This window comes from Habropoda laboriosa, unplaced genomic scaffold (assembly GCF_001263275.1).
Source record: "Habropoda laboriosa isolate 0110345459 unplaced genomic scaffold, ASM126327v1 scaffold90, whole genome shotgun sequence".
Taxonomy (NCBI): Eukaryota; Metazoa; Arthropoda; class Insecta; order Hymenoptera; family Apidae; genus Habropoda; species Habropoda laboriosa.
Genome location: NW_017100218.1, coordinates 1,929,479 through 1,943,459, shown reverse-complemented (window position 1 = coordinate 1,943,459; position 13,981 = coordinate 1,929,479). Strand labels below are relative to the sequence as shown.

The 13,981-nt window shown below is 43.0% G+C and overlaps 1 protein-coding gene across 1 annotated transcript in view; it reads right to left on the bottom strand.

The window, feature by feature from the left end:
* The window catches only part of LOC108570907 (hemicentin-2), a 73,881-nt gene that overhangs the window by 428 nt on the left and 59,472 nt on the right, over nucleotides 1-13,981 (bottom strand). The window contains exons 2-6 of the mRNA XM_017932838.1: nucleotides 6,045-6,142; nucleotides 3,842-4,032; nucleotides 3,541-3,702; nucleotides 2,503-2,637; nucleotides 226-436 (exon numbers count right to left, since the gene is read on the bottom strand). Of these exons, the coding sequence (XP_017788327.1) occupies nucleotides 226-436; nucleotides 2,503-2,637; nucleotides 3,541-3,702; nucleotides 3,842-4,032; nucleotides 6,045-6,120 (775 nt within the window). The 5' untranslated portion in view covers nucleotides 6,121-6,142. The remainder of the gene's footprint in view (nucleotides 1-225; nucleotides 437-2,502; nucleotides 2,638-3,540; nucleotides 3,703-3,841; nucleotides 4,033-6,044; nucleotides 6,143-13,981) is intronic.

Sequence of the window (13,981 nt, the reverse complement as noted above, 5' to 3'; positions counted from 1 at the left end):
AGTAACGCAATTAGTTATTTCGTTTATGTCACTTTTTCTTTTTTCTTTTTTTATTCTCCTGTCTCTCTCTCTACAACTTCATTCGGATGAAATTTTATCCAAGCAAAATATGGAAAATTGAAAAATTTATCACTGCTAAAAATTTTATCGCGACAAATTTTTTGTACCGGTGAAAAAGTTTAATTATATATATGTATGTATGTATATACGGGAAAAATATTCTACCTTCTGTGACAAAGACATAGATGGATGCCGGCTTGGTATTTGAGGCGGTGCACGTATAATTGCCTGTGTCCGATTCCACCGCTTGATGAATCGTCAGTCGACTTTGAGTCGTGTTGCGATCAGTTTGTACGGTTACGCTGCCCCGCGTAGTATCATAATTTATCATTCGATTATTGTGATACCAGAAAACATACTGCGGCGGTGTTGGACTCTGAAACGGCCAAGAATAAAATGTTCATCGTAGAGCAATTGTCAGGATAATCGTTTCTTGGAACGTTTGGTGTTCTGAACGGACAGTGACGTATAAATACGAATGATTCGTGGAAATGCAATTACGTTCCCAGAAGAAGATTCAACTGTTTTATGTTTAAGCGCATTGACCAATGCTTTCGTGTGAATAACTACGACTACACGATACGCAAAATAAATCCCTCTCCAATCTTACAAATTAAAACTAAAATCACAATTAAAAATACACTCTAATTTTCGTCGTATTTAGAGGTTAACTTGTATCACGTTTGAGCTGCTCGGAAACAAGAAGTAGCAAAAATTGATAAATTTTCATTTCATATGTATATACGAACAAATATTATTCCACAATATTTATTACTTTTATTTTAAATATCAACGATATTTGCTATCTTTTCTTTCATGGAGTTAGATACTTAGGCTTCCGAGCCCTTCATTTATGACTCACCCCTAGACAAGGGGCGAAGAAGAATTACGGTAGCACCTATCTCAATCGATCAAAATTATTCCCCAAAAATCTTACCACGGAAAAACAAATTCATTCGTTGGAGAAGAATTTCTTGTGCTTCTTCGGTTTTGTCATCGCCGAAATGTCATTTTAATGCGTTCAGGAGGCTCGCGTATCGATTCCCGATACGTCGACTGGTAAAATCTCGTCGCCACCTAGCGTAATTAAGTCTAGCTAGGATAATTGCCGAAACGATCGATGGATGCCAATACGACGACAATGTAGCAGCATCATTTTTCGCATCGACCAGAGACGTTCGATTCACAGTTCTCGCGGAATAGGAACAAAACGAAATGTCGCGTTGTCCCTGTTCCCTGCATTCTCGGTTCGACCATGTCTTCCATCGAGAGACTGCCATACTCCTACACACCAAGTGGAATAGAACGTCGAAGTCTAGGGGCCCCACTTGTAGCGAATTCCGTGGAACGTGAACCGGACGTCTTTTCCAGATTGCTCCGTGTAAGTATCAGAGGATGCATCGCGTGTATAGTTAGATCGTATCCACGGATACACACATTCGCCGTTTTTCCCCGTACAACGATGCAAACGAACACGAGTTGGTCGTGTTGACAATGTCTCACCGTTATTTCACCCCTATACACATACTCGAGATTGTCTTAAGACGATCTATAATGTACTTATGAATACTTAGGTATCTTCTTATAGGGTGCTTCCCTCGGAAGCCATATTGCTATCCGAGTTAATACCATCAATTTGGCTTGGAAGAATTTCTTAAATGCATTTCCTCGGGGTATCGTCGTCGTTAGACGAGGATCGAAGAAGCGATGGTAGAGGTAGAGAGAGAGAGAGAGGAGAAAAGGTGTAGCACATCGAAACAGTACATGTTAGCGATCAGTGTTCTCTCCTCTCTCTCTCTCTTTCTTGTACTCTCTCGCTCTCGCTCTCTTTGCATTTGGAACGTTTGAGATGCGTTCCTTTTTGTCGTGGATCCGTTATGCGCGCACACGGAGCCGAGGAGAAAAAAACGCCACACTTTATTTTCGTTTCCCGATAGTGTCGAGTTTGCAGCGGCGGGCGGCAATGCCGCTTTAATGCACTTCCACTCTTGTATTCGTGACTAAGCTGCGCCTATTTCACTAGAGGTTTTTCCGTTCCGCGCCCGAACTAAGGTACATTGAATGTTCGCACGAACTGCAAGCTGTGCGTTTCTATGTACCTTCGTTAAGCGGATGGACTGCACGCCGCGGTGCCTTTATTCACGGCCGTGCTCTATATGAGCGACACGATTATTTCACGTATCAATGGAAACTGATATATAAAATGCTCGCTACCAGTTTTCTCATTCTACCCAGAGATCCCTGGTTTTCCTCCCTGGGTGATGTTAGAAAAAATAACTATTCGCGGCGAAGGTGTTTAAGGAATGGTTAGATGTTACCAAGGAGTAATTCAAATTTATCGATTGAACAGAAGTTGCATTGATTATTCTGAATCGGTTTAGAGAATCGACTGGGTATTTTGTTTGGTGATGAATGAAACAGGAGTGTGAAGTGTATTCTTACCTTTTCTATTATGCATACGAGATTTATAATGGATCCTACGTCGACGTGATGCTCGCCGCTCCCTAATATAAATGCTTCTGGTATAACTATGTTTAGATTGACAAAGTGTGATAGTATCCCTGTACTCCTCGAGACCTGCAACAAACGATACAATGTTAGTTTAATAGAAATTCTCAACGTTGCCCATTGAATTTGCTAAATTTAGAATTGTTCGAGTCTAGTCTGTGCTTGTTCTCACATGTTTATCGTGTAATACGAAATGTCGAATTTTCAATCATCAGCAAATTGATCGTTCAAGAGTTTACTCGAGCGTTGTGAAAGTTCTCGAGTTTGCATAGTGTTTGCTTGAATTTAGAAAACAATTCTTTGTTCCTCTCTGAAAAAATTAATAATTCGTATCTAAGCTTCCACTAAAATCATCGAAACACCCTTAATCCACGTTCGACTAACCCTAACCAATGACGTCACTAGGTTTGATATCACCTGGTGCAGTGACTCATGGTGTCACCTCCCCGTAGATCTCGAAATATAAAAAATACTAAGCAACTTAGCATAGAGCTAGGCTTCTAGCCTCGTAGGTATATCGATACACATAAGGTGGATTTATAAAACTAATTATATAGATATTTTCTAAAAAAGCAACGAAATTCTGCTAAAAAACACTGCACATTTTCTCCTCCAATGACGTCACTGATACTAACGTACAAGATCGTGTCGAAAATAATCCCTAATAACTTATCCCTCGAAAAGAAGCCAAGCCATCTCACGTTGAAAAGCAATCAGGTTCACCTAAACGCGTCAGTTTACCCGTGCTCGCGAATTTCAGCGCGCGGCCGCGTCTCATTAAAATCGATTCGTTTCGAGGGTTGTGAGCAGCGCGTCCCGGCAACAACGAGACGCCTCCTCCGCCGTCGACGAACCAACCATGGCGTCTCTCCTCGCGTCGCTACTCGAATTAATGCTCTTGCACTCGATTAAAACAATTTCCCACAAAGGGGGGAAACAGGGAGGTGGGAAATGTTTTGGTCACATTATTACCTGACACTCGTACGTCCCGTTGTCTCTCTCCTGAACGTACTTGATCTGAAGTGTCCAGTTGTTCGAGCCCTCGGGATGCAAAACTTGAAACCGCTCGTCGTTCGTGTACGTGAACGTAGAGCTGGTCAAGACATGAAAGTCACGTCGTCGTATCCATGATATCTGGGAACAGGTGTACAAATGTCGAATCAGTTTTCTCTGCCGTATATATTCCACGGTGACCGAGTGATAAAGTGGAGTTTCCCCGTTCTACAGGAACCCAGCTATAAGGTACCACCGCGAAACTTAACGGCTGACTCACCTCAGCGTCGGACACCGTTCTGTCTGCCAAATTGCGAACTTCGCAATGCAAGAAAGCTGTCCCGCCCAACTGTACCGTGACGTTTGAGACGGTGTTGTTGACGTTTGCTTCGTTCACTCTTTGCAGTTCTTCCAGATTGCTGAACCACAATGTTTTCCAGTCCGACGGTATGTTGTACGGTACGCGTCGGTCTGGAACGTTTCGCAAAAGTTCGAACGGTGAACGCTCTGAAATTCGCCGATAACGATACCTTATAAATCAACGGTTCAATATTTTTCATTGTTTTGTCGAATTTGCACGGATTTGTCGAGAGAGAGTTTGGTTGAACGGGGTTGGTTACAGCGTGGAGGGAAGAGGATTAGGTTAGAAAGGGAAGTTATTCTATTGTCTACTTGATTAAATCGATCAGTTTGAACCTTTGGCTTTTACGATTTTTTAATTATCATCGCGACGATCTTTGTGTACAGAGTTGTTCAGAGTTCGGGTAGACCGAAGAATGGGTTTTTCTCTGAAAATTGAACTTCAACGTGGAGAAGTCTTCGGAATTGTAGAATAGAAAGAAGACTTGAGATTCCCAGTTCCAAATTCATCGAGATGTGTTCGTTTCGTCACACGTTTTGTAAATAGTATCGATCCGCTAAAGGCTCAAGGTAAGAGACTTGAAAAAGATCCAAGTTCACGATGCTATCTTATCTCCACAAATACACCGTTACTTCCTTCACTTAGATCCTGATATTAATGAATCACCTTGGCGAGAGTTAAAAGGGAGAGAGAGAGATAGGGCGAGATGTAAGAAATACGGCCGTGGAAGAAGTTTAACGCGTAAAGTGGGAACGAAGGTAGAAAACGGATAGGCGGATGAAATAGAAGAAGGGTAATTCGTAAGTAACCTCGAAAGGAGTGTGCCCTGGTAAAAGGGAATAGCGAAGGATAAAGAAAACCGTTGGAGCACGGCGTTGGCTGTCGGTGAATATAGAAATCTGTAAATGGAAAGAGAGAAAATTGGCGGCATAGAGAAGGAGAGAAGGAGGCGAGTTGGAGGTGGAAGGGTCTAGGCAAAAGACAAGCACTTGAGACTGAACTTTGTGAGCTTTTGAATGCGGGGCATAAGCTACCTGCCTTTTGTTTCCACGAGACAATGCGAAACCTTATACAACGAGACAAGAAGCCGGGGCTACCGAGGGAAAGGTGCTCCTACTTTGCTTCGACCAGTTAGTTGGCCAGAATTGTATTCTTTTCTTTCCTCTTAAAGTATTCCCAATTCACAGCCACTTTTGAGTAGGTAGCGAGTGCACACTAGAGAAGATTTTTCGCGAGGTTACCGTATTTTTTTCCTATTTCTTCTTTTCCCTCTCTCTCTCAGTTCTTTCTATCGCTTGTTGCTTCCTTTCTTCTCTCTGTCTCTCTCCGCAAGAGGAGAGATCTGTCCGTGTCTCCTTTTTATCGTAGACCGACATTTATTTATTACCTACCAGGGACAAAGGTTTTATCTAATGCATACTTAATAGCATTAAAGTCACCCGACGTAAGTACCTGACTTCTTGCACGAACGGATTTCGTATACAGACAGGACCAAGACAACGACACACGCCGTTCACTCTTCGGTGTACACACAACCTGATCCCGGGAACACAGCTAAGGAACACCCGACTCTGGGATCTGATAGGAAGCGTAATTCCGTGCGACGAAGTTTCGGTAAACACTTTATCCAAGAGACCCGGAGAATTATAAGAGTTACTTAATACGTTTTCCATTTAGTTCCTTGATACTCCTCTCCCTCTCTTTGTACCTTGTTCTGGTTACCGACGACGACGACATTTCAGATCTTCACTAAACGTGAACGTTCACCACTTACTGTAATTCTTTTTCGTTTTTTTTTTACCTCTAGAGAGAGAGAGAGAGAGAGAAAGAGAAACTGAGAAGAGAAAGGGTAATTGGAAGAAGGTAAATTTACTCGTGAAATTTGTTATCGTATCCTACCGGTCTACCGATCATTAATTAAATCATCCGACTAAATTGAACACGAAGCAGGAGGCATTCGGTGGAAATTAAAGTAGGAAAGCCGGAATTACAACGGGAGTAAAACGGATGCCAAGAAGTACAAAAGATCTTATATCCAGACTGGGAAATAGAGAGAGAGAATGGGGGGGAGGGATGGGATAGGGGAACCGGGCAGGTTAAATGCCCCGAGAAAATTATTTACCTTTATCGAGCGACCTGGCCAGGAGAATTGTCGGCAGGATCAGAAAGACCATGTACCACGATAGCCGGTCCCGCATCCTTGCGAGGTTTCGAGTCCTCCTGAAACAACAGAGAAAAAAAGAAAAAGTCAGATGGAAGGTTGGATTTTCGTTGATAAAAAGCACGAATTCGTATGCGTCCACCGCCCTTTCCATCTTCAATTGTCTCGTGTTTTTCTGATTTTTCCGGGGCGATGCACGCCTTCCTTTCCTTAAATCGTCTTTCAGAGGAAAGCGACCAAGCCGAAGAGAGCCATGCTACTTCTTCCCTTAAACCAACCCCCTCCCACATCGCTATTTCACCCCTCTTTTTGCGTTCTGTTTTCACGTGTTTCGTATGCATTCGAAAACGCCGAGAGAGAACTTATGTCTGATTTATAACAAATTGCCTTCGTTTCGTATGGCATCCTTGAATAGGACGAAGAAGAAACGATCCAAAAAGCTGGGCGTAAGGGGGAGGGCAACGTGGTGCGGCGCCGCTTTTCCACGATTTGCATATTAAAACACCGCGCGTGCGCGCGCGGAATCTTTTGATACGGCGAATTTTAATTTTCCCTCTGCTCTTATTTTTTTCTCTCTCTCTCGCTCTCCTCTCCCCTTGTACAAACCCTCTCTTGTTCGTCTTGGAGCGTTTGTATCGGAACGTCGTGGCTCTTTCGATTCCGCACGTGTATAAATAGTTACGTGGAAATTGAAAAGAAAAACGATTTCACGAGAGAGAAACAGTCGTTTATATTTATTTTTCCCGTGACAAAATTTGCAGAGGATGCGTTGAAACAATAAACAACCGGTTTTTCGAATATAACAAACAATTTGATACCCCTCTCACTATCGTGAGTATACACATCGCGCAAATTGAACGGTTTGTGGAAATACAAGCGGCACGAAAATCCCCCGGTATCATTTTCGTTCACTTTCGTTTATAACATTGCCGCGAGGTGGAAAATCCACCGCCGCGATTCGACTCGACACGACTGCGGCGGCGGCCTGTGCCGTTTTTCCGCGAGACAACGCACGAAGTACCCAATCTCGAATCTCCGATGCAGGTTTCCGCTCATCTTTCCAATCGCCACCAACACGTACACATACACGTTGCATTTTTCGCTGGTTGCGCGATGCTCAAAGCGATAACGAAGAGATTAATTCCACGATAGTCTCGCTCTCTGGCTTGCCTGTTTGCTTGGATCTGTTGTGCAACGCGTCATTATATGCATTTGTCACGGTGCTGCACGTGCCGATTAAATTGTTCACGTGACAGAAATAGTGGCGCGTGCACACACTTACTTCTTGCGGTCGATCGTTAATCAGTCGGGCGTTAATTGGCCCGTTAAACTTCCCTTTCGACACGGTGTGCCCGATAAAAAAAAAAAAAAGCGGGGGACGAATGCAAATAGTTTCGTGATAAATCGGTCCGAAACTGCCAGGCGCCTTTATCGCGTAAGAATCGTTCGCGCTAACGCTTTGCTGCGTGTTTTTCTCTTTTTATTTTTTTTGCCTCCTGCCATTTCTCCTTTACCTCTCCGGAAAACCAACCTGGCCTTACCAGTCCCGTTCTCTCTCTCTCTCTCGACGAGATTCGCTCGGATTACTCTATAAAAATCTATTGTTCGACGATTTTTACGCGACGCCGACGTAATTTCGCATGATACCGGCGTAAAGTTTCGTCGAGGAGGGTGAAGAAGGGAGGGTTTCGGCAAAAAGGAGGGAAGGGAAACGAAACGAAACGAAAAAAAACGAAACAACAAGAATACAGAGAAAAAACAAGGCGAAAAGATAAAAACGAAGCGTTTTAACATCGCCCAAATACCGTTCTCGGTGGGGCGTTTATTTTTATTTGCTATGGCGCGTGTACACGGTGTAAAATATTTTCACGAGGAAATGTTTATTACGCCGCGTGTATCCGGCCGGTATTGATCTTTCACCGGTTAAAATTGCGGCAAAGAGGGAAAAAGAGGGTCGCTTGCTGGAGGAGGATGAGGTGAAGAGGTGAGACGAGGAGAGGTATGGGGGGATTCGAATTAGTAGCGATCGTTCGGCAAATATTGGTCGAAAGGAAACTCTCTTCTCGCGGTTAAAAGCCGCGATATCACGTGATTTACCGTTGAACGACGGTAAAATTGTTATTAGAGAAAACTCGGCGTACGAGTCGAAATAAAGAACGCCCCGGCTAGCCGTTACAGATAAAGTGAATTTGCATTTATCCCAGCATCGCCGTCCTTTTATTTTAACGCGGTTATCTAATAATTTCGCCGCACGCGGCCTCTTCGGCGCGTCGCGCGATTTAATGCATCAAGACAAATACTCGCGTCGCATAATTATATAAAAAGCGCAATCGCCTCGATCCCATTTTTCGAGAGTTATCCCGGCGTGGCCGATACGTTACAACGGTGGAACGAAAAAGGTGAATACACATGCGAGTCGCGTTGGAAACTGTACAGTATGTAATAAAAAATTCCCGAGTTGATAATTTCTGTGCGGTGAAATTTTTCACCACTTTGGTTTTTCTTCTTTTTTTTTTCCCGCTTCTCGGATCAACCTCGAATTTTAGTCGATCTACAGCTGAATATCGAAGAAGCGATTAACGAAATCGCCGTTTAAACTGTTGGTCGATTAGTGAAATTATGTTTTTTTAAGAAAATGACGGATACTTTCGACATCTGCCGTGAAACAGTCTTTCCTCAGATATATTAATTTCCAGATGTGTTTCTCTGGAGTTCTCAGAGCTTCCCCTGTTGTAATTAAAAAGAAAACAGGCTCCTCCTGTCTGTAATTAAAAAAAAAAAGAACAGGAGGGTACATTAACTCAAATATATTTTTGCAACCAAAAGCCTAAAATTTAAAGAAACAAATTTTAGCAATCTGAGTCGAGGAATTTTCATTACACGCTATAAAATGAATACCCGCTAACGTTACATCGAATTTTCATTGCGCGAACGAACGTTCGAACAATCCCGTGTGAAACATCGTTCCGAAATTTACTCGCATTAAACCTATATACACGTATACATATATCGTACATAGATCGTAGGAATGTTCTCTCGGTACAATTGGAAAATCGTGTGAAATGTTAAATAACGATATCGCTTCCTCCCCCTCTCGATAATATCCTCTCTTTAATATCAATCGAGAGAGGGTAATCGTTAAAAATATCGAATTGGAACGTTCGACAGTATGGGAACTCTGCTCGTCCACTTTACGATTCTGGTGCACTTGGAGGTGCAGGTTGGCCGGTATCTGTCTTGGAAAACGGCACGGGATACCTCAGGCAAGGATTCCTCCTCTCTGTTGCCAATCGTTATCCGAGATTTATTGTTTCCCGGCGATGGCTGGGTCACGGAGTCGGGTTCATTCTCCTGCTCCGCCCTCGCAAGGGTTTCCATTCAAGCGGCGCTGCTTTGCATAAATTTCCGTGCAGATGCGACGCGATATCAGAACGACGTCGCGATAGAAATAGAGTATACGTTCTATACAAAGAGGAGATATAGACGTCAGATATATAACAGACTCGAAGAGAGAGAGAGAGAGATACCTCCATATGTTGTTACACACGTATAGAAAATGTATAAGGTAACGCGTATGCGTAGATATTATTGATTCGTTGCCAATATAATGCGCGTTGATGCAAGCCTAGCAACGATATCACAACATCGTTGTACCGTGGTAAGAGTAAGTTGTAGGTCTCCACCTTTACCATTCTACAGAGATGGCAATTGGTTAGTCACAATACTCGAGGACCATAGGCGTACGTAACGTCATACAGTACGCACGTTTGTATACGACCGGGGTAAATGTGCCGTTGATGAAACAGTTGTATAGCACGTACTTTACACACATATATGTATATATACACACGCGTTGGTACGCGCACGGTTAATGGAAACCTTTCCTTTGGTACATAGATCGATAAATGGGTCTGCAGGGAGCAGTTGTAAAGAGTTAGCATGCTGCTTGCATGTGGCGTCTGCCAATGCTTCTTACGTATGCATGGAATCGGCTAAGATTAGGGGCCTAGCTAAGGCGAAACCCTTGCAGAATTAAAGTGCGAACCGTGTTTATTACACAAGACTTCCTCCCTCGTCCCCGTCAGGCTGATATGCAACGTGAATACGGAAACCGGTTCGAATTAGCCCGCCGTTCTCCAGGATTCTTCCTGTCCGGAAATGTCGCATTAACCTACACACACACATACACACCCCTCTTTTGGTCTGGTCGCGTGAAACTGATCGTTTTATGTGTTCGAGCTTGGTCGAGAAAAAGTTAGGGAAATTAGCAACGCGATGGGATTTCATGAGGGAAGTGTACAGGGGAGAGTTAGCTTTCGGTAGTTGCTTTTTTTTCGGTACATCAAAGGTAGAGATTTTTAGGATAAAAGTTAATGGACACTCGTGTAACTCGTTTGCTTTTTTCTTTTTTTTTTTAGTACCAATCGTATATATTGCCAGGATCAGTTTTCTAGTTCACGGATAACCTTCTCAGAAGTTTCTACATATCCGACTCGGGGTCAATTTTTATTTTTGATACTCCTATGGAGAGAACGTAAGGTAATAAGATTCGCGTGTAATCGAAAGCAATAACTTAAACGACAGATTCCAGTTCGATGGATTCCCCCTGGTGGTGCTGCTTTTTAATCGCCCCTTTTCATCGACGTGTACCAGGGCGGCCAGTAAAAGCTTGAGAGAATCGCGGCGTTTTATTGCTACGGTGTTCTAGATCGAACGCAGCTGCTTCGGAATGGAAACGAAATCGTAGTTAACTGCTCTCTCTCTCTCTCTTCTAGGATACGCTTTTCCAAGTGTAAATGCATCCGTCTCGAATCTTCGTGTCCTCCAGCGTTCTCTCCGCGCCGAGGGTTGCGTACGCGAAAAGGGTGGAACATGAGTTGAGCATAGGTAGAGGAGACGCGATATCGGTGAAACAGCAGTTGTATCGCGCGTGACTTCGCATGTTAAATGCCACTGCCAATGTGTATATACTTATTCCTCACATATCTCCACATCTGTGTGTGTCGTTGCACCAGTGCGTGCGTACGAAATGGAAACAGGTCGTGAATGCCTGTTCACGCTTGGATCAGAAACAGGTTGTCGGCTGAATGTTTTCAGCAAATAGAGAAGCTCCATTCTTCTCTCTCTCTCTCTCTCTCTCTTCTTTTTCTTTTGCCACGCTTTTCTCTGTTCTTTTTTTTTTTTGTTTCAGTCTCATTCTCTTTCTTGTTCCGCGTGTTGTTCCGTAGCTGTTCATTCGGACAGAGCACGTACGAACACTCGCCCAAGGGCAATTGTCCACTTTGTTTGCCGGGCCGAGTAGCTGCGCAAACTTATACAACAATTTCGTTCTTAGCACCCTCAATTAACTTAAGAGCAATTAGCATTCGCTTCAGCTCGAACCGCCGCTCGAAACGCTCCATTGCTACAGCTATTCACGCGTGTCATACTGCTTGCAACTCGCTTTATCCGATCGTTCTTGTAATTCCTTCGGTCGTTGTGTTCGAGATTTTTGCAAATTTATCGGCTGGATGTCGAATTTTCAAGTACCCTGGATTATGAGTATTTCGTTCCTTCAGAAGTTGTTACAATTCTCTCATTACTTTGCACGAGGTTTTCGTCACATTTATATGTTGGATGTCGAATTCTGTACTGTACGCTGGTTTACGACTACAATTTCATTTCTCTAGGAATTATTACAATTCCCTGATTATCGCGTACGAGACTTTTGCAAAATTTATCAATCGGATGTGAAATTCTGAATAGTACGCTGGTTTACCGCTGATTTAATTCCTCTAGAAGTTATTACAAACCCTCGATTACTGCGAATGAGATTTTTGCGAAAGATTTTTTCTTAATTCATTAGGTGGATGTGAAATTTTCAACTACACGCTGCTTTGTGACCGTTAAAATCCCTCAAAAATATCGAATTACCGTCGCGGGAGGATTGTACCTCGAGTTTCCCTTCCACCTTTTCCGCGAAGCAAATTAGCAGCCCACTTTTCGAACGTACGAATTACCCAGTGACGTGTGCCGCCGCGCCGCGCCGTATATTTTAGGGGGGGAAAAAAAATGAAGAAAAGATCTACGCGCAGAGATCTTCCTGGATTAAGCACAGTGTTGCGCTATCACGTTGAGGTGCAATATTCTACCGTGGTTACAACGTGTTTCGCATGACCCGACTATTGTAGAACATTCTCTGTGCTACGTGAAGCAAGATCGAAATGATCAAGCCTTCTGGCTGGATAGTAGTCATTAACGGGAACGCGAACTGGTGGCGCGATGTGGGCCAGTTCGCGTCACGATTATCCAGCGCATGATAATATCTCTATTTCATCGGGAACGTGACTCGTCATACGTGATCTTGCCTAACGTCGAGACGAATATCGATAACCCTTCGACGCTATCCGTCAAAGTCTGCCAGTCTCTCTTTTTTTTCTTTTGTTTCGAAGGCGGAGGGGTAACAGAGAAATTTCCACGAGCTTTTCCCAACATTCACCCTCCTCCTCGTCCCTCTCCATCCCTTCCTCCTCCCTTTACGGTCTTGTCGCTCGTTTCCAACGGGAAAACCTTCTTTGTCTGGTTACGCTATAAACGAGCAACGTTTCGACGAAACTCGTAGTCCGCTAGCCGCGGGTCTCATTATTTTTAATTGAGGCGAAACTAACAGTTTCGGGGTGCCGGGGAGAGGGCGGATACGCGCGAACGACTTTATTCCGGCACAATGACTCGCCGTGGAATGTCGTCGCCACGTTAATTATCTGCTTCGACGCGACGAAACATTTCATGTTTTGCGGCCGTCGTGAAAGAAGCGGTTCTCACTCGACGCTAATCATTTTCGTACCGTCGCGGTATTGGTTGGTTATCGGTGCGTCGAGCGGGAACAGGTTGAGAATGAACAAAAGAGACGTGAGTGATTTATATTTGGGCTCGATCGACGATGAAAGTTGATTAGAAAAGTGTGATGGTTAATTGCTGATGGAGAAGGATGATTGTCGTATTTAAAAGAGAGGGTGAAAAATTAGTTTTTATTATTTCTCGATAGATTTTTATAAATTGGTTGTACGTTGGAATATCACTTATGTGAGATTGGAAATTTTTAATTTTTATGAAAATTATTTTTTATAATCTTTAGAGAGATTATTTCAAATTGGTCAAGGAGCTTTTCCATCTTAAAAGGGGATGGAAAATTATGTCCTTTGAGCTTTCGATAGTTTGTTAAAAATTGGTCGATCATTGGAATATCATGGAGAAAGGAGTTTAATCTTTCGATAGAATTGCTTGATTATTAGGATATCACCGATTATGTAACATACGTAAAGCCACATTCAGGCAGAGTTCGCTTTCCTGTTTGCGTTACATGTCTATTAGGACGGCGGCTATTCGGTATATTATTCGCCGTACAAACGAGCTGCATCGAATATGCGTTGCTATTGCGTGTTCCGTGTAATACTAGTTTGTGTATTCTTGATGGGCATACTGCTCGAAATAATTAGGGAATTATCCTTGTGAATAGATCGAACGAATCAAATGTCAGGAGTACCAAAGGAGTTTTATTCTTAATACCAAGAAGATCAAGGGAGGTTAAAAAAAATAAACCAAAATGATCTACCTTAACCACTGCAAAAAATCGAATTAAATATCATGCTTATTCTTTTTAATTGAAATTAAATTAAATCTTTCCAAAATTAAAAATTACACTTTTATGTAAATACTAGACTTCGTACATTGATTAGAATAATAATAAAGAAGCGTATTAAGAAAAGGTACGAAAATTAGCAAACGTTCGATGACTCGTGAGATCTGTAAATTCAGCACGAAAGCAGGTCGTAGAAAGTCGCATCTTTGATTAATTCTCTTGTAACGAACGCCAACCTTCATTTCCCTCCCGACACCGATAAAGCGGTTCCTCAATATCT